This window comes from Lampetra planeri, chromosome 20, assembly GCF_965212315.1.
Source record: "Lampetra planeri chromosome 20, kcLamPlan1.2.h2, whole genome shotgun sequence".
NCBI classification, from domain to species: domain Eukaryota; kingdom Metazoa; phylum Chordata; class Hyperoartia; order Petromyzontiformes; family Petromyzontidae; genus Lampetra; species Lampetra planeri.
The window spans coordinates 12,561,390-12,582,041 of NC_136126.1; the positions used below are offsets into that span (position 1 = coordinate 12,561,390).

The 20,652-nt window shown below is 49.5% G+C and overlaps 1 protein-coding gene and 1 long non-coding RNA gene across 12 annotated transcripts in view; one reads left to right on the plus strand and one right to left on the minus strand.

Annotated features, from left to right (window-relative positions):
• LOC144724457 (disabled homolog 2-interacting protein-like) overlaps positions 1-20,652 on the plus strand; it is a 48,162-nt gene that overhangs the window by 9,068 nt on the left and 18,442 nt on the right. The window contains exons 1-7 of one of the 10 annotated variants that reach the window (XM_078603597.1): positions 2,325-2,831; positions 5,122-5,195; positions 8,691-8,792; positions 12,693-12,796; positions 15,750-15,822; positions 17,368-17,925; positions 18,726-18,864. In XM_078603597.1, the coding sequence (XP_078459723.1) occupies positions 8,712-8,792; positions 12,693-12,796; positions 15,750-15,822; positions 17,368-17,925; positions 18,726-18,864 (955 nt within the window). In that variant the 5' untranslated portion in view covers positions 2,325-2,831; positions 5,122-5,195; positions 8,691-8,711. The other 9 variants (XM_078603603.1, XM_078603598.1, XM_078603599.1 and 6 more) reach the window with 9 other exon arrangements.
• On the minus strand, positions 4,517-10,347 carry LOC144724460 (uncharacterized). Of its 2 annotated transcripts, none has more exons than XR_013586500.1 (3): positions 10,090-10,347; positions 8,650-8,785; positions 4,517-5,837 (listed from the first exon to the last, which is right to left on the minus strand). It is a non-coding gene; the product is annotated as an uncharacterized LOC144724460 (long non-coding RNA). The 2 variants fall into 2 exon arrangements; XR_013586501.1 differs by having other exon boundaries at positions 10,067-10,347.

Below are 20,652 nucleotides of genomic sequence, written 5' to 3' on the forward strand. Positions count from 1 at the left end.
TTGAACCAGGTGAGAAGTCAAGAGCCGACGATAGTTTGATTTGCGAGTGACCTGGGGCATGAGTCTGCTGCCAGTAGGGAGCGATGAGAGAGTGTGCACAGTAGAGGGCACGCACGGTGCATTGGGCAGTCATCTCGGTCAACCCATGGCACCTGGGCAGTGCCGGATTTTCCGAGTAGCAAAAGTAGCTACATATGCTTCGGGTCCCGCACTTTCAAGGGCCACGCGCTAAATGCTTTCAAGCTATCAATTCCGGTTCAGTGATTCTGCACTTGCTCTATTACTATAGTTCTATACCGCCTTCAACTTTTATGAACGACTGGGTGTTTAAGGTTAGCGATTTGTCGTATTATCTGGCTGTATAGCAAATGAAAACATACAATTACTTTACTATGCAAGTTAAACATTTGTTTTAATATTTGTGTTTTTTATTTAGGGCCCCTTTATAACGTATGATACAGGCCCTGCACTCGCTGAGTATGTCCTGTGACCTTCCAGCGGGCTTTCGACACTTCGTGGCCTTAACGTGCAAATAGCCTGGCACAAGTGCCATGGTGACATTATTAATGAGTGGCGACTGGCAGTTGTTGTGCATAATTTAAATTGAGTAATTTGTGGCGTCATTTTCGAAGTGTGGCACCTTTGCACCCCCCCTCCCCCGAGGCCGGCACACAATGGTTTACTCTTGCGAATGACGCCAGGGGTTTTTTTTATTGTCCACTGGGGAAGTGGACGGCCCAGATAGTCGAATGGTTTATTGACCCTCTCCGTGAGATAAGGGTCCCACTCGAGTTGACGCACAACTTGATAACGCATAGCACAAGCTCGTAATGAACGTCATTGTGGTGGCTGATGAGTTGTGTTAAACGTGCTTTTACATATTTTTGTATGCCGAGGGACAGATTTTGGATACGAGGAGGCGTATTGTCCACTCTATCATTATTTAGAAGTTTCATTGCGCTAGACAGCGACGTGGTCAGTCCAGCAGGTGACGGTCGTCACATTTCTAACCTCAACAGACTTTCGTTTCGTGTCTCCATGGGACGGACCCCTTTGCAAGCATCCAAAATGATAACAAAAAGTTATGTTTTATCCTTTCTGGAAATAAAACAGGTGTTAGGATGTCCACACACCAAATAGATGCCTGGTGTAGGCCAAGCAGTTTCGAAGATAATGCTTATATTACAAGGCCGTAATTATAATATATATTGGGGGGGGGATGTCCCCCCCCCCCAATGTTGACTCCGTGGCTACGACCTTGCTATATCAGAGCGCGTTTGCATATTTTGCCTTGAAAAAAAGACTTGATGCCTTGAAAAGAGCTATCTATTTGGCGTTTAAACATCTTAAAACCTCCCGTTTTATTTCCAGAAAGGGTAAAACTTGTTTTTAATCATTTAGTTGCGTGTCTCTGCCCACCTGCGTGGTTTTTTTCCCAGGGTCACTTCTCGCACAGGAGACATCCTCGTTCGAGGATTGTTTCCGAGTCTCGTCACCGCGCCCTCCTGGCGGCATCGCCGTCAGTGATTCGGGGCGCGATTCATGGTTTTTGCATCCGTTCTTTTGTGCGATTCTGCCGAAAGTTGATTATAATAAATGAGTATTCCACAAAAGTTATCCCTTCAAACATTTTCTAACGTTTGTTGGGCCCGTTGGCCAGGAAAAAATGAGTCGAGTCCCACCCCACAGCCAATCCGCACCAACTCCAACGCCCATCCCTTGCTGATCTACCAAGCCCCACCTCCATCTCTTGCTGGCCCACCAACCCGTGCGTTTACCTCGGAGCCTCGGCACCGGCGTCAGAGATGTTTCCCGTCGCCAGGAATCGAACTCGGCCCGCCGGCATCGCATAGCAGTGCACAGACATTCAGCCACGGGGACTCGGGCCGCGTGCCAGTGAGTTGATGCGAGCGTGCGGATTTGGATGTGCAGGCGAGGTTGTGTGTGCGTGTGCGCGTGTCAAGGTGTCCTTCATTGCGATTCTTGTGCAGTCACTGGTAACCGACACCGGCAATAATAAAGGTTTTTTGGGTTGGATCGCGTAAATGTATGTGTCGTTAAACCCGCCACCACCCGACACAGCCAACTAGTCAGGGTTGTCACGTAAACAGAACATGCCAATTCGTCACTAGTACAGCACTAGTGTGTAGTGTAGTATACTAGTACAGCATCACCGGTGTGTTGGAGTGCAAAGCCGCAACATTTACAATGTGAGTACGACGTTTCGCCAGTAATTACAACAGCTTCATCAGGCGACAGCCACATTTGTGTGCTGTACTAGTAACGAATTGGCACGTTCTGTTATGTGACAAACCTTACTAATTGGCTGTGTCGGGTGGTGGCAGGTTTAACGACACAGTTATCTATTTACACGATCTAATCCAAAAAAAACCTCCATTATGGATATTGGTCGCGAAAGCCTCCTCCGTGTTAAACTGACACCATCGACCCGCTCGCACGCGAGAACCCCCCAGCTGGATAACGCGGACATCGAACCCTGCCTGAGGCGCCCTGGAGCCTGGCCAGACCAGGTGAATTATTAAACACAAGAGGTGTACAGTTCTGTAACTTAAGGTGTGAAGTTGCTGTGTAAACATTGCTGTACGACACGAGGACAAAGGTTTGTGTGTAAAGCACAGTGGGTCCGTGGCGAGCTGCTGCCGCTGCTGCCGCTGGGGACAGTCGAGCGAAGGGAGACCTCCAGACCTCCAGTCGAAGGCAAACGCTGAACGGGCAATGCGGTGAACGCGCAGAGTGGTCGCCGCGAGTCGCGTGCGCAACAGGAGCCTCTTCCTTTGGGACATGAAGGTCGGGCCACGCCGGTGTTGTCGGTAAGCTCGGCGCATGTGGAGTTGACATCGACTCGCGTCGCCGTGGGGAATTCCAACAGCGCCACCCTGGAAAGCCGCGTCAAGTTATGGGTTGAGGATTGTTTGTTGTGCGCCCGGCACGCACGTGCTTGTGAGCACGGCTTCGACGAGAGGGACTTGTCGTTATTTGTCAGATACATAGAGTAACGCCTCTCCTAAATGGGACTTTTTAACACGTTCGCAGTGGGCTGACCCTGAACGAGCTGCCCGGGCACAAGGTCCACGCACGCTCCCTGCACCCAGTCTCTTTTTTGGCCAAGTACAATGCCAACTCCTGCCTTGCAGTCCTTCGGAGGGGATAATTACAACCACCAGTCGCCCCCGGCACGTTTCGTAAATATATCTTTGTATTTTTCGTTTTCCTCACCGGCAGAATGTGGTGTTTTCGGTCTCACCAGTTTACTTGTGGACTTATCGCCTTCTAGAGGCCGGCTTGCTGATCATGTCAACGTCATATCTTCGCTGGTTTATGAACACAGGTGCTAATGTGTCGCAGAGAAACTGCAAATAAAACTTTAAAAGGAATAAGCCAAATCATTAACAGTCGCAACACCCACACACGACAAGGCGCTCGAACACTTTGCTGTGACCGTGCGCTCTTGGCAATGTTTCGTCCATTGTTTTGTATCCAAGTTAGATGCACTGCAGATGTGGTGTTGTTACCTGAGGGCAAACAGAAAAACACTCCATACAGTGTAGATACATGTCCACTGTAGAGATATTGTGAACCAGGGCAGTTGCTGGTTCTAATCTAGCAGCTGCCCTGGTTATCAGTGCGGGCATATTTACCATAGAAATACATACGAAATGCCACCTGCCTCGTTCACAGTGGACGTTAAAGATCCTGTGATGTAATTCGCAAAGAGTAAGGCCATTGTGCCAGAGTTATGGTCCCAATTTGGCAACTTTGATATTTTTTCCTTCAAATCACGCAATTGGGATTGCACACACCATAGGCGAGATGTTAAATACCTCGCCTGCTATGCAGGTCATGGGTTCAGTCCTGACTCTGACGTCTGTATATTTTAAGTTTGCATATTCTCCACGTGGTCGTGTGGATTTTTCTCCAGGTCCTCCAGTTTTTCCCTCCACATTTATAATCATGCGTTCAGAGTATTTCGCTGCAATAACGTTCCACATAAGCCACTTCGTTATTTGTGGCCAGGTCGCTTCTGAGAGCTACATAGCTCAGTGAGCCTTACCTGGTAAAATAAAGTTAAGCTCTAGTTAACATCGCCCCTACTGCGACAAAAACCTGACAACCGTCCTGAATACGAGTCTCGAGACTTTATGAATTAAAACAAATATGGCATTAAAATCAAAATTATGAAAGCCGCACCGAGTCTCAAGACGTATTCAGCAGTGTCACGCACGGTTTCCCATGAGGGGATAACTCTCAAAGTGAACGAACCCATTTGCTGTACTGCCACTCTTGGGCACCTCGCATGCAAACACGCGAAACACACGAAACACAAGACCCGTTCCACCATGGCTAGGACATTGCTCATTACCATTTCATTAACGCGAGTGGACTGGTAATGTGAATCTCATGGAATGTCCTTTGGTAAAATTCCACTGATTAAATGTCTCCAGTGTGCGTGTGACACGTGCCCTGGTATTCGGGCTGCACGGATATCTACTTTGCATTTGGCAGAATAGAAAGATGTCTTTATTATTCGACAAAATGGCAGCAATATATAAATACGCGACGCCAAATATTTTGAACACTGCAATCACGTGACCCTTGGTAGGGCAGGGAGGGAAAAGGGTAGCGCAGTGGACTGGAGCTGCAACAGCCACACTCAACAGGAGCACGTGGCGAGCGCAACGACGACGAGAGGGAGCAGCAGGGAGAGAGCCACAGGGACCGATAGAAAGTCCATGGGCCAGAACATAAACTAGTTCTACGTAAGGTCGCAAAACTCCCGGTCGCTCCGATTTATTTACAAGGATTAATATGAATTGGATTATTTATAAACCTACTCAACCTGAAGTTGTTATCACGTGATTTTGTTGTTGGCCACATCGAGATTGGAACCACTGAAGTGATGCCACCTTGCTCAGGTGGTATCGACAAGTGAAATATCTTGGCTGTGCTCGTGGACTAAAGGGCAGATCGACAAACAGGGACAAGACACAATACCAGGGGCAGGGGGAAGCAAACGGCGGCGAGATAGCGTGGACCGAGCCGCGTGGGGAGTGGACGCACACCGACGAGGCGGTACATGCTCCTTTGTGACGCGGCGTGCAGTTTTCGTCCGAAAGTGACGGTGAGGACCAGGCGGTCACCTTTTGGTGCGGAGAGCCAGGCTAGGGAGACTCGAGGTGAGTTCACAACGATCGGAGCCCTCGTTTGGAGAGTGCAAGAGTCGGGCTATTTGAGTGGTGTGCTCGTAAGTAATTTAACGACGTGAACCCCAGCAAGGCCAGGCGGTATCGGCTTAGGTACCGAGCGTGGCGTGGAGACGGTGCTGGGCTGGTGGCGCGGGGTGCGAGGCGGCGGCGTGAGTCACTCACAGCGCGCGTCCGGTCAGGGCGGTTACATCGAATTCACACCGGGTTAGCGCCATTCCTCCTGGGAGTGCACACGGGACGAGGCGGTGGAGGAGAGTACAGGTGCACGCTCCCGTATATCTTGCAGTGAGTAGGAGAGAACAGGACGTTTCCCCTGTGTATCTTGTAGTGAGTAGGAGAGTACGGGGTGCTCTGCCATGTCGCTGATAGTGAGTAGGAGAATCTAGGGCGTTTCCCCGTGTAACTTGTTCTGGGTAGGTGAGTACGGGGCACTTCACCGTGTTTGTGTTGTGTGCAGGGGAATGCAAGGCACTCCCCCGTGGACCTTGCGGTGTGGAGGAGAGTACAGGGCAATTCCCTGTGGATGTTGTTGTGTGGAGGGGAGTCAGGAATGGGACCGGGGTAGAGAGATGAAGTTGTCTCCTTCACCGGGTGCCGTACTCTTGATGGCGACTGAGGGAGGCAGTGGATGAGGGAGACAGAGGGAGACAAAGATATACACAGAGCAACCGAGAGACAGAGAGACGACACACAAACATCGGTTAGTTTGACTCGACAAGGAAACTCGTCCTATCTTCTGCTCCCGTTATCCACATTACCACCCACGCATGATCGCCGACCTCCACTAAACTCCTTATCTGCAGCCGAGGCGGCGCACGCATCGCAGTCGCTGCATGTGGGGGGCGAGGACGGCACCGTGTAGTTGTATCGGGTAAATGATGTCCGTGTGGTTATCCAAAGGCTACATTCTCATCACTATCAATGGCCTATCTACTGCTGTACAGGGGCCTCCCCATGTTGGTCCTGCGATGCCACGAACCCACCTCACTCCCGCACGTAAACTGATCTCGTTGTTCCATTTCCGCTGTAGTTGCTCTCTCGCACGTTTCCATCCTTTGGCTGCCATTCCATCCCCAGCCCCGGCCATCAGCTATGAACCCTGCAAGCGACGCGCCCTGCCCAAGTCCACTTGCTTTTATTCAGTCGTCAATATGTCGCCTCTAGTTTGTGTTTGCTCACTGCTCCATGTGCTCCTCTTCCTCTCAGTGTAATTCCAAGCAAGCATGTATTCTTGCTCCTGAGCGCACTTTTTAGTTATTAAAAGTTTCAAGTTTCTGACCGATATTTCCCGACACGCAGCATATACCGATTTAAACGTTATTCTTTAGATGCGTTATCATAATCAAAACATCTTTAGCAAATGTGTAAAAGCTGGAGCTTTGTTCTGGAAAAATGCCTGTTTTCTCAAACATACTGTAAAGTGATGTGCTTACAAAGTTGAATATCTTACTTAACATTATTTATGTTTGTGCACAGTTTCTTGATAAACTTTTTCTGAATCACAGTTGTTTTTGTTATAATTTATACATGGTTGTTTTATGGGCCTGATTGCTCTTTGCTTCATTGCTGCTCATGGTTTTTTTATTTCATTGCTTCTGAGCCAGGTAACTCTTACAAATGCGATTCATCTGTGTTTCTCGAGTTCTCGCCTGGTTAAACAAAACAAATATGAATCTTGAGATTGTGTCTCTCATCTGCTGATGATCACCTGTGCTACAAGTGATGCTGGCCGTCTGCTGCTGAGTAGTGATCACCTGTGCTGTGTGTGTTGCTGTCTGCTGCTGAGTGGTGATCACCTGTGCCGTGTGTGTTGCTGTCTGTGGCTGAGTGGTGATCACCTGTGCCGTGTGTTGCTGTCTGTGGCTGAGTGGTGATCACCTGTGCCGTGTGTGATGCTGTCTGCGGCTGAGTGGTGATCACCTGTGCTGTGTGTGTTGCTGTCTGTGGCTGAGTGGTGATCACCTGTGCCGTGTGTGTTGCTGTCTGTGGCTGAGTGGTGATCACCTGTGCCGTGTGTTGCTGTCTGTGGCTGAGTGGTGATCACCTGTGCCGTGTGTGATGCTGTCTGCGGCTGAGTGAGTGGTGATCACCTGTGCCGTGTGTTGCTGTCTGTGGCTGAGTGGTGATCACCTGTGCCGTGTGTGATGCTGTCTGTGGCTGAGTGGTGATCACCTGTGCCGTGTGTTGCTGTCTGCTGCTGAGTGGTGATCACCTGTGCCGTGTGTGTTGCTGTCTGTGGCTGAGTGGTGATCACCTGTGCCGTGTGTGTTGCTGTCTGTGGCTGAGTGGTGATCACCTGTGCCGTGTGTTGCTGTTTGTGGCTGAGTGGTGATCACCTGTGCCGTGTGTGATGCTGTCTGCGGCTGAGTGGTGATCACCTGGGCCGTGTGTTGCTGTCTGTGGCTGAGAGGTGATCACCTGTGCCGTGTGTGATGCTGTCTGTGGCTGAGTGGTGATCACCTGTGCTGTGTGTGTTGCTGTCTGTGGCTGAGTGGTGATCACCTGTGCCGTGTGTTGCTGTCTGTGGCTGAGTGGTGATCACCTGTGCCGTATGTTGCTGTCTGTGGCTGAGTGGTGATCACCTGTGCCGTGTGTGTTGCTGTCTGTGGCTGAGTGGTGATCACCTGTGCCGTGTGTGTTGCTGTCTGTGGCTGAGTGGTGATCACCTGTGCCGTGTGTGATGCTCTGTGGCTGAGTGGTGATCACCTGTGCCGTGTGTGTTGCTGTCTGTGGCTGAGTGGTGATCACCTGTGCCGTGTGTGTTGCTGTCTGTGGCTGAGTGGTGATCACCTGTGCCGTGTGTGTTGCTGTCTGTGGCTGAGTGGTGATCACCTGTGCCGTGTGTGATGCTGTCTGTGGCTGAGTGGTGATCACCTGTGCCGTGTGTGTTGCTGTCTGTGGCTGAGTGGTGATCACCTGTGCCGTGTGTGATGCTGTCTGTGGCTGAGTGGTGATCACCTGTGCCGTGTGTGTTGCTGTCTGTGGCTGAGTGGTGATCACCTGTGCCGTGTGTGTTGCTGGCTGTCTGCGGCTGAGTGGTGATCACCTGTGCCGTGTGTGTTGCTGTCTGTGGCTGAGTGGTGATCACCTGTGCCGTGTGTGATGCTGTCTGTGGCTGAGTGGTGATCACCTGTGCCGTGTGTGTTGCTGTCTGTGGCTGAGTGGTGATCACCTGTGCCGTGTGTGTTGCTGTCTGTGGCTGAGTGGTGATCACCTGTGCCGTGTGTGTTGCTGTCTGTGGCTGAGTGGTGATCACCTGTGCCGTGTGTGATGCTGTCTGTGGCTGAGTGGTGATCACCTGTGCCGTGTGTGTTGCTGTCTGTGGCTGAGTGGTGATCACCTGTGCCGTGTGTGATGCTGTCTGTGGCTGAGTGGTGATCACCTGTGCCGTGTGTGTTGCTGTCTGTGGCTGAGTGGTGATCACCTGTGCCGTGTGTGTTGCTGGCTGTCTGCGGCTGAGTGCAGGACCAGGACCCAGACACCGCCATGCAGAAAAGTCTCAACAAGATGGTGTCCGAGATGGCCGCCACATCTGTGCCAAACATCGCGGTGTGTAACATCTGTGGGGTAACAAGAACATCGTTTCACAGTACCACCACCAACGAAAGACCCCCCCGTGTTGCCCTAACAGATTGTTGGGGCAAGTGCCGTTAGCGATCACCTGAGGAGCGTCACGGCACACGAGAGGGTGGGTGGCCAGCACCATGCCCCACCGCCTTTGTCTCCTTAGTGGCGATGTTTCCACATCGCAGCGGGTACTTTGAGGCCGAGTCGACCTGGGGAAGCCCAGGATCGGTTCAGATAATCATCATCGCTGGCATTGACCCCGAGCGGGAATCAATCTGGGGTCGCCGGGTTCAGAGTGTAGGGCACTAACCACTGCGCCACCGCTCCCCATAGATTAAGATCCCCCATACAGCGAGCACCAATGAAGGCTGGCACACGAGGGGGTCGGTGGTTAGCACCACACTCGGCCGCCTTTGTCTCCCTCGTGGCGTTGATTGCACACCGCACTCGGTGCTCATTTGAGGCTGAGTCAACCTAGGAGAGGCCCAGGACCGGATCAGATAATCGTCACTGGTGTTGGTGGTCGTGAGCGGGAATCGAACTCGGGTGGCCGGCTTCGTAACGCAACGCGCTAACCGCTGCACCACCGCTCCCCACAACCAACAACACCAGGAACACCTCGAACGCCAACACCACCACCACAACAATCACTACAACCACACCACCACAACAATCACAACAACAACCACACCACCACCACAACAACCACACCGCCACATCAATCACTACAACCACCCCACAACAACCACCACAACCACACCACCACAACAACCACCACCACAACAATCACCACACCACCACACCAACCACACTACCACCACAACCACACCACAACAACCACATCACCACAACCACCACACCACAACAACCACACCACCACCACAACCACACAACAACCACACCACCACAACAACCACCACACCACCACCACAACAACCACCACACCACAACAACCACACCACCACCACAACAACCACCACACCACAACAACCACACCACCACCACAACCACCACCACACCACCACCGCCCCAGGCCCGTGGAGGTCTCCCACACAGAGGAGGCCTCTCCAGGCCGCTCGGCCACGCCGAGAGGGGCACCGCGTAAACAACGCGTCACGTCTTTACCTCACAACTTCCTTCACGCGCAATTAACGCCCAACGCGTTTTGATTAACAAGCGATATTATTAATTACAAATGACTGCATTAAATAAATACCGTTTAATACAACTATTAAAATAACAATAAGTGTGGAGTTAAACACGAGCCACTGTACCACATCCCTAAACCGCGAGCAACCTTCGGCAAAGTTCCACGCGACAGAAGAGCTGGCGCTGCTGGGCGTTGCCAAACGAGCGTGAAACAAAAGTGCAAAACAAGCAGCACAACAACAATAACACATCTTCTTGGTTCTTTCGGTAAAGTCACGTAGAAGGGAAGTAATAAAATAATAAAAATAAAACATAATAAAATTATTCTCACGACGTTTCGGCCACAACGCAAGCAGCCGTCCTCAGGTGAAAACCAGGTCCGTCGAGGCGGACCTGGGGACGGCTGCTTGCGTTGTGGCCGAAACGTCGTGAGAATAATTTTATTATGTTTTATTTTTATTATTTTATTACTTCCCTTCTACGTGACTTTACCGAAAGAACCAAGAAGATGAATCCCTGCAGTCACGAAAGCTTTAAATCAAAACAATAACACAAGAACAATAACACAACAATAACAACAAAGTGTGACGTGGCCAAGAGAGGCGGGGACGAGAGTCGCCACTGCGCATGCGCGCGGGGCCGCCACGGCGGCTGTGGGAATTAATCGTCTTTGGTTCTTTCGGTAAAGTCACGTAAATAGAAAATAATAAAATAAAAGTAATACCAATAATACAAGTAAAACCATTATTTTATTTTGAATAAAAATATTTTATTATTTAACTTTGTTATTTCCTATCTCCGTGACTTTACTGAAAGAACCAACAAAGAAGATGCGTCCCGAGTTCGTTCCGCGACTCCCTCCGCTCGCCCCCCCCCCCGCTCGCCCCCCCCCCCCGCTCGCCCCCCCCCCGCTCGCCCCCCCCCCCGCTCGCCCCCCCCCCCGCTCGCCCCCCCCCCCGCTCGCCCCCCCCCCCGCTCGCCCCCCCCCCGCTCGCCCCCCCCCCCGCTCGCCCCCCCCCCGCTCGCCCCCCCCTCGCCCCCCCTCCGTCGTTGTTGTGCAATGACCCGTCCGCCTCGGGTGATGACGTCACGAGCCCCCCACCCCCTGTGGGAGCCGCGGGGGGGGGGGGTGCGGGGGGTGGTGCGGTACAGGGGGAGGGTGCGGGGGGGGTATGGGGAGGTGCGGGGGGGTGCGGGGGGGGGTCGCTAGGCGAGGAGGAGGCGGCACAGCGCCCCGCGGCGTCTTCAGCGGCAGCAGCAGCCCGCGTTAAGGCAAAGGTCCCCCGTGTAGCCTGCGACACACTGCTGGGGCAAGTGCTGTCAGACGTGGAGCAGCAGCAACCGATGTGTGGCACGCGATGGGGGTGGATGGGTAGGTGGCTCGCCCCCCGGCCCGGACGTCTTTGTCTCCCCGAGGCCGCTGGGCTGTTAGTGATGTTTGAGGCAACTCGCTTGAGGCGCCTCGGGCGGTGTTGGCGAGCGGGAGAGGAACTCTGGCGGCACAGACCCCCACCGCTCCTCCGCATGCGTCGCCTGAAAGAGACGATACTTCATCGGCGACGTTTCGGCCAATGGTCCTTGTTCTGGCCTCTCCGTGTGCTGTGTAGAAGGGCCGTTGCCCGAAACGTCACCTGTCATAGACTTCTATTTTAAAGCCACAGTGTTAACATCTAGGATTGTTAGTTTAACACGTAAGGCTTTCGCGACCAATATCCATAATAGAGGGTTTTGGGGTTAGATCGCGTAAATAAATAACCCCAAAAAGCTCTGTTATGGATCTAGGATTGTGTTGAGGACTTTGTTGTTGGGTTATGGTTTTGCGCCGCAGCACGTAACATATTGTGTCAACAAGTCACCGCCTCCCCTCTCACAAAGCGTTGTTGTGTCCTCCTCATGAACATTCTTTAACTCCTGAACTCCTCCAGTCTTGTTCAATACTGAGAGCCTTAATTACATACCGGCGACGATGCCCTCCTTCCCATGTGCCTCCTCCCCCACCCTTCTGGGATGTGTGATGACTCCTCATGTGCCACCCTCGTCTGTTTACGTTCGAGTGCAAGATTCAAATTGTGTTTGATCAGGTTGCCAACTCAACCAGAGCGGGCAGAATCTTGTAGAGTGACCCACATTCACTCCACAGCTGATTCACAATTAGTTTATTTTGGGGTAGGTTATCGTGCATGTATAATAACGATTTCCTAACTTACACCCCTCCACCACCCGACAGAACCACGTGGGCAATTATTTAAATAGATTAATTTGGTTTATCAGGAAAAAAACCGGAGGAAAGTTGAGAGGCAAACAGCATTTTGAGAGTTTTATTGGACGTTTCGCTGGAGATTACATCCAGTATCATCATCATCTCAGCGTGACAACTGAGATTCTCATTTTGATTGTCTTTGTTGTGTGTAAAGCATCAGTATTGTGCCAACACGATCGTGGAAGCCCAAGTATAAAATTCACCCGAAATCTGTTTAATCTTTCTGTAGTTTAATGTTGTAAATGTACTATAATCGGTCTAAAAAGAATCTGCCCGAGCCAACCTGCACCAAATGGAACTTATATTATTGAACATTGATTTGTGTTTGTGCAAGATGTTCGATTTCTTAGGTGGCGCGGTTGTTTTGTGGTCTGATTTCTATTTGTTTCACTACGAAACGTTACTTAATTTAGCTTTGCTGATGTACTTTTGGTGACCACGGCGGTCACTCTTGGGCGCTCTCCTGGTTACACTTGGCTTGCTGCATGCAGGTTATGCTGGAACAAGACAGGAAAGATTCATCTGGGACCCTGAAAGCACTCTCCAAGTTCATGATTTGCTCCAACGTGTACGACTGGTTCAAACACAAGCCAAGGTCAGTGACGTGGTGTGTGGGGCATGAGATGTGAACACTCATACAGCGCATGTCAGTGACTAAATATGAAGCCATTAAATTCTGCTCTTGCGTATTATGCCAGCAATATGTTCAGCAGCTAAATGCCAATGTCGAGATCTGCTCGCCTCGATGAGAGGGCTTCAAGGAGAGAGTTCGGGTAGTTATGTTCTTGGCACCTGGACATGTGAGTTACAATTTGCGCTCCACTGTAACCATGCAGTCCGTTGTTAATGTGAGCGAGCAATTCTGTAGGCCACTCGGGTCTAAATGGCGCCTTTGAATACAGACTACAGTGATTTACTCTATGGCCCACAGACTTTCATTGCCCATAGACTATTACATTATTTTGTATAGCAATGAAGCATACTAAACCATCCATAGTTTGGGTTGCATGTCCACAATCACGCTCCTGTGGCTGGTCTTCAATGTATCTCTATGAGTCTCTATGGATACCATTTCTCTGTTTCTCTATGTATCTATGAGTCTCTATGGGTTTCCTATATGGTCCGTAGTTTGATTGTGGCCATGCAAACCCACACGCCTGTGGCTTGTAAAATTTCCATTCACGAAGGAGATGGGCCCATCGGCCTCTTGGTGTTCTCATGCGGTTGATGATTCCACCATTGCCTGCGACGAGGAGGAGGAATCTCAAAGCCAGGAGGAGTTGCGATGATGTTTGGGTCTTTTTTTAGGTGGTGTTTATTTTGGAACCACGTTGTACATGTATGTGCAGGAGGCATTTTGGCTGCATCTGTTGACTGATATTTTTCCACAACGTTGCTCATGATGTTGCTGTGAAGATAATATAAGTAACAAAATAAATAACCAAGCAATCTGCCACCGCCTCCACATCCCGTATCTGTTCCTACACATGGGAAATTAAAAAGTACTTGTACACATCCCATCAGCCATCACAACGACGCTGATGATTCATTTGTGTTGTGTATTATTTCGTTTTACGTCACACTAGGACCCATACCCAGCCGATGGGTAATTGCCTATCAACATCTTGTTGATCACCAGAATTGGTTCAAGGATTCCTGACTCTGCTGATAAGGCAATGAATGTCAACCGATTCAGAGCTTTCTTGCTTTGAGACAATGATGATGAAACTATGCACTCCCGCAAGACTGTGTGGTCTATGGGATGTGTAAAAAATGCCTGTATGGTTTATGTGGAGGAAGAGATGTGTGAATTAAGCAGATTGCTTTTTTAATTAGTAGGTGCATGATTTTTGTGGCTTTCTTCAATGTGACGATGCAATATGGATTGATTCTGTGCAGGGCTGATGAGTTAATGAGGAGTTATTTTGAATCACTTTTCATTAAAGCTATCATTTATATTGGGTTTGCGAAGTTATGATTACATAATTTATTTGGCAATCAGCATTGTTTTCTTCATTTTTTTTGTGTTACCAGGTTTCTATGATTGTGATAAGGTCCTCATTGAAAATGAAAGTTCATTGCCCAATGGGGTTATGACCTGTGGCCAAAATAAACCAAGCCATTATGACTCCTTTTATGGATATAATTAGTGTATGAAATAAATACATCCGAAAACACCCGATGTTTTCATTTCAATCTCTTAGCACACATTGATGTTTTCATGAGAAACATGGAGTGTTCGACAGTCGATCATCGATTTATCCGGTGGTTTCAGGGGGAAGGGGGCCCCGGATTTTCAAAAACGCCGGATAATCACAAATCATCATTATTTTAAATATCTTATATTTGCACATTTTTCTATGTGTCTTTTTTTACGTGTTTACTATGTGACAGCATAAATAAGCATACAAATAGACAAAAATAAACATCCTACTTTAAAAAGTTACCGTATTTACTGTACCATAACATTTCAATCTAGAAGACTCTGCATGGGGTGATGTATATACGTGCAGTATTTTCATTGTTTAAGTTGTGTGTAGTGTATAATGTAGTGTATATGATATTTAACACTGAAATCAAGCATAGCCACTTTCTTTGTCACACACATGGTGCCGATCGCCGGACTGGTTACAGCCTTTGGAGTGGTTTTGCGGTTTCGCCGGACCGGCCCGGGACCACCAGATAATGTTGGAAGCAGCCGGATAATCGTGCGCCGGATTAACGATGATCAACTGTATCTCTGTTTGTCTCTCAGTGTCCCATCCCTACTTGTGGCCCACACAAATGTGGTCTGCATCTGCCTGACCCTTTGACTCAATGTCCTTTCTATCTCAGCGCTGGGGGAATTCATGGCCTGTGGGTCAGAAGCGACCCGTGACTTTTATTTCATCTGGCCCGTGGCCACGAGGCCTTTCTCTTCAAAACAAGCTCACGGGCGATGTTCGTCCGTCACTACGAGCAACCTAATCGCGTGTGTACTTTGGAGCTCTCACCCAGATATGTCGGCTCTATTAGTGAGCGTAGGGCGGGCGCTGCGCCGCATGAGCGCGGCAGAAGTGATCCCGCACCTCCGATTAGCACGGTTGGCTACGTGCGGTGCGAAAGTAGTTCGACATACGTACATATTTAATATGTTTTCTGCAGTGTTACTACATAACGTTAGGATGTGTGTCAATGTGTGACTGCATCTCGATGGTATCTCAGAGTCCTGTTTGGCCCTCCATAAGGGGATGTTCCCCTTCCCGGGGTGAGTAAGGTTAGGGGAGTAAGAGACAACAAGTGTCCACTGCTGACTCTACCACTCGCCTGCCTCTACCATGTACTCTGTTCAGGGTCACTGTTCATGCTACTGCTGCTGCTGCTATAATAGTTTCATCTTGTATCAAACTAGTTTGCTTCCTTTTGTAAAAAAAATATTACATTAATTTTTGTCGCTGTCAAAGCGGACTGCATCGCGTGTGTGTGTGTGACGTTTATTCTATTCTGTTGGTTTAGGATGCTGCATGACAACCTTTGACTTTCTTGTAATACACGATTCTGTTTTACAGAAGCAGTTCCTATGATTATCTGCCAAACGTGCATAACAACCCTGATCTGGATCATGACAGCAGTAAAGACAAGGTATGGAATCTCAAACGAAGCACCAAATAAACACTCGTCCCTTGTGATTGATCATTCAACTATTGCATCATACTACATTTCAGTAGTTACAACAATTTTTTAAAACATTTTCACTGGAACCATCTTAAAAATAATGTCACCCAAGATGCGAAGAGACCATCTCTATGTAACTTGATAATCACTGTACAATCTGTAACGGGCCTTGAGTGAAATGATTGATGTATCGCAATGACCTGATTTGTGATGTGGAATTTACGGCACTGGTCTCAATGTGTGAGCTCCAAACTTGTCGACTGACGGTTGCGTGAAGAAACAATAACGTGATTTACAATAGAAACACATGCATTCCATGTAAAACCCACTCAAGGTACTGTACTACACAATATATATGAATTACTGTTTAAGAGTATGGAAGCGATATGTTATAAATACTCTAAATTCAACACAAAATATATGTTGATATTAAGTACCGCCATAGAAGTCTCTGGAGTTCTTCAGCGAAGGTAGAAATTTGCAGATTCCATTCTACCCCTGCGAATGGCAGCAACATGTACACGAGCTAAACGCCAACGTCAAGTTCTGCTGGCCACGGCGAGAGGGTTTCGTGAGGGTTCGTTCGTGTAGATGTACCTCTTCCTGCTCCGTCGACGGAGCGCAGAGTACACTGGTTTAGCGGTACACATGGAACACTCACTCACAGCACCTCAGTGTTCATTGCCAATACGGGCAGTCCCCGACTTACGGACATGTTTCGTCCACCGTTACGTAGTAGAGCGGTTCGTAACTCGGAACACCACAATGCACTGTTTAAATGCACAAACGGTCAGGGTTATAAAATGTGTTTAAGGTTCAACGAAAAAGGGAAGCATCGTTAAAACTCACAAATAAGAAGAAATATTGTACATTTGCGTGTAACAATGTAAATAGTTCCGCAGTTCGGCTCGCAAATCGGATGGTTTAAAAATAAATATCTTGCGGAAGCCCGTTCGTGAGTGCAGATGTTCGTAAGTCGGGCGTTCATAATTCGGGGACCGTCTGTACTGGGAAACATCTGAGCAGCCTGCAGAAAGCCTGCTGCACTGAGGTCAGCGGCACCACACCGCGAAATAGACGATGTGTGCGATATAAACACGCTTACCAGCAGTGGCATTCGTGGTATTCAAGGATCAGAATATTCTGATGAACAATCGCTGTGCATTACTGCATCTCCAGTATACTTGGATTTCAGTCTTCTGAAACTCTGCGCCAACTCCAAAAACGTCACCACCTCTTCTTCTACAGTGTGGGTTGTGTACACTTATTGTATCCAGAAGGCAATGAACAAGTGCATGGTTTTAGTTTTATATAAATAATTAAACCCTCGATTTGGCATGTGGTGCATTTGCTGGTGTGCATACAATGACATTACAGTGCTGTATGATGGTAAGCAAGTTTCCACATCGGCTCATGGTTTGTATATTTTTTATGCTGTGCACTTATAAACCTCTAGCTTAGCTGTGACATGTTTATTTTTATTAATGCCACTTTTTGGTATGTTTCACACAGAACAATTCCAGGAGGATTAAAAATGATTTTAAACTATGGATTCTTGAGGCAAGAGACCTACCTGGGACCGGAGAATATTTCTGTAAAATCTCGTTCTCAGCCGACCAGCCGTGTGCGCAAACTTCCAGCAAGCGCACGATGCCCGATGTCTTCTGGGGCGAGAACTTCGAATTCAGCGACCTCTCCGCTGTGAAGCAGGTCTTGGTTTCCCTGTACAAGGGCAAGGACAAGCACAGGAAGGGAAAGAGCAGTTACATGGGGCTGGTGTCCATACCCCTGGGCAGCGGAACAAAGTGGCACCAGTTCGTGGAGCAGTGGTACACCTTCAGCACCCCCAACCTCGGCAAGGGCAAGGGCGCGGTGCCCACAGTGCGCATCAAGTGGCGGCACCAGCAGCTCAGCATCCTGCCCATGGAGCGCTACAAGGAGTTCGCCGAGTTCCTGAGCGCCAGCTGCCTGCCGCTCTGCCTGCTGCTTGAGCCGGCGCTCGGCGTCAAGAGCAAGGAGGAGCTGGCGCGGGCGCTCGTGCGCTTCCTGCACACCGCCGGCAGGGTCACGGTACCCAGGCGTCGCCGCGCACCCTGGCCGAGCGGCCAAGCAGCTGCCGGAGACAGAGTCACTCTATAACGAGCCACAGAAATCATGCAGAGTCACTCTGGCAGACCGACAATGAGCGACAATTATAGGAGTACTGTAGATGTCGTGACACGCAGAGATGCGCAGCAATGTATGTGTAAAAAGAGGTCAGCTTTGTACAGACCACCAACGCAAAATAACTGCAGTGTGGCCATTTTGTTTCTTGAGACCAAAAGCTGAAAAAGTTGTCGTGAATTAACCAACCGACGGACCAACAGTTCAATCCGTTTGTTTTCCGGCCGGCACTTGTGGCTCTGTAGTGATGGGGTTTCTCGTCGTCCACAGGTTTAAGTTCATTACAGAAGTACGACGTTTGCCAGACTTTAAATTGAACACGTTTTCTATTCGCCTGGAATATACACAAACGTCGAGCTAGTGTACTCTTTGAAACGTACAGAAAATTACGGATGGTGTTTAAAGTTCTGCATTTGAACTTTAGACAAAGGTTGGCCACCTTCTACACTTTTGACCAAACTCGGACCTATTTCTCAGTCAGCCTGGGTTTATCAATACCGTATAGTTAACTACACACTACACGTACAAATGAAGTCCTGCCACTCGGAGTGGCTCAAACCCAGACAGGCGGCAACCACGGCAGCATCCCACATAAATAACTGACCCCCTCGTACATCGGAAATATAAATGTGGTTTTAGTCGTGGGTGTTTTCCGGAGTTTACCCATAAACGGATCGCGGTTGCGCCGCTGCGTTCCTCTTGCACAGGGTTTCTTGACAGAGCTGGTGATGGAGGAGGTGCAGCGCTGTGACCCGGACGTCCTCTTCAGACAGAACACCCTGGCCAGCAAGTCCGTGGAGCAGTTCCTGCGCCTCGTCGGCCAGCCGTACCTTCACCAAGTGCTGGGTCAGCCCCACTGTTGCCATGCCCCGTTTGCTGCTGGTTGAATCCTAAGTCCTTCAATTTAGGTTCTAAGCTCTTCCAAAATTCGATATGGCAGAATGTTAATATTGCGTGGAGCGGTAGTGTGGCGGTCAGTGTGCTCTACTTTGAACCTGGTATGCTGTGTTCCATTCCCGCCCGTGGTTTACATCATCGGCGAGTTACGTCAGGACCAGGGCCCGATTAAGACTATGAGGGGCCGATGGCTAATAGGAGGGAAGGGCCGACGTTTGTATTCCATATTTTAAAAAATAATTATGAAGTCAAACATTTATTACCCATGTAAAAGTAAAACAAATGTATTCGACTCAAGGTAAATTCATCAACTGTATATCACTCGCTACACTTATTTATTCTTCAAACAGATTCATCAAACATATATCACTCGCTACACTTATTTCTTCAAACAGACGAAACAATTCCCAGCTTTAACTGTGGAAATGTCTCGAATGATGGCATCATAATATTAAGGCAACATTTTTCAGATGGCCGTGCTGCCGTCCCTCAGCTGTTACTTCAATGTGCAGGGCCTACGATATATGAGGGCCTATGGGTTAATCCGGCACCGTTGAGAACCGCTGCTGCCTTCCTCCCCCCCCATCCCCGCCTCTTAATCGGCCTACAAGGAACAGAGTGGTGAAGTATGGTAAATCTATAAAAACACGACCAACATGGCATGGGGAGGCCTTCATGCAGTGGTGGGTGGAGAATGGCTGGAGTTAATGTTACGTCAATAGAATAAAAACACATTTTGTGTTTCGGTGCTGTTCTTATTTGTATCTCTCCCATAACATATGTACCGGGACCTGAATCTCAGCCCTGTTTCCTCGACACTCAAACCCCGCCACCATGCGCGAACATGCCCTGCTCCTGGCCAACCTCTTCGTGTCCGTGCGTCGCGTCGGCTGGAACCGTCCGGGGGTTGTGACTATTACGGATAGGCATGCCTTGTACTCTAGTGGCAGTGCCTTATGTCGCGCAGGTATTGCCTACAGCTGGCCAGCTGAGCAGCATCGAGATCTGTAGTGAGTGAGAAATTAAGCCCGGCTCCGTACGCGTGCCGTCACCGCCACATCGGCAGCCAGGCCACGGGGCAGCTTGGTGAATGTGCACGATACAGTTAATATGCGTGTGCCTTTGTTTACGATACGCACTGTGGGGAGCGGTGGCGCAGTGGGGTAGTGGATTGCACTGTGAACCCGGTGACCCGAGTTCGAATCTCACTCGCAACCAATAACAGCGGGTGAATAGTTGAACTAGTGCTGGGCCTCTCCTAAGTCGACTCAACCTAATATTAGTACCTGGTGTGCTGTGTCAGCATCAGCACTGTGGGGAGACAAAGGCGACCAGGCATGGTGTTGGCCACCCACCCCCACCATATGTCGTGCCGACCTTCATAGCTGCTCACTAACAACACTTGCCCCAACAGTCTGTTATGGCTATATGGGGGAACTTTGTATTGTGTGTATGTGTAGGTGTGTGTTTGTAGAGTTGTGTGATAGTGTAGCGGTTAGCGGGCTGTGCTACAATCCTGGTGACTCGAGTCCAATTCCCGCTCATGGCCAACACCAGTGACGATTATCTGAACTGGGCCTGGGACTCCTCGAGGCCGACTCAGCCTCAAATGAATACCTGGTGCACTCTGTAAACATCACCACTAGGGAGACAAAGGCGGCTGAGTGTGGTGCTGGCCACCCACCCCCACCATGTGCCGTGCCGACCTTCATAAGTGCTCACTAACAGCACTTGCCC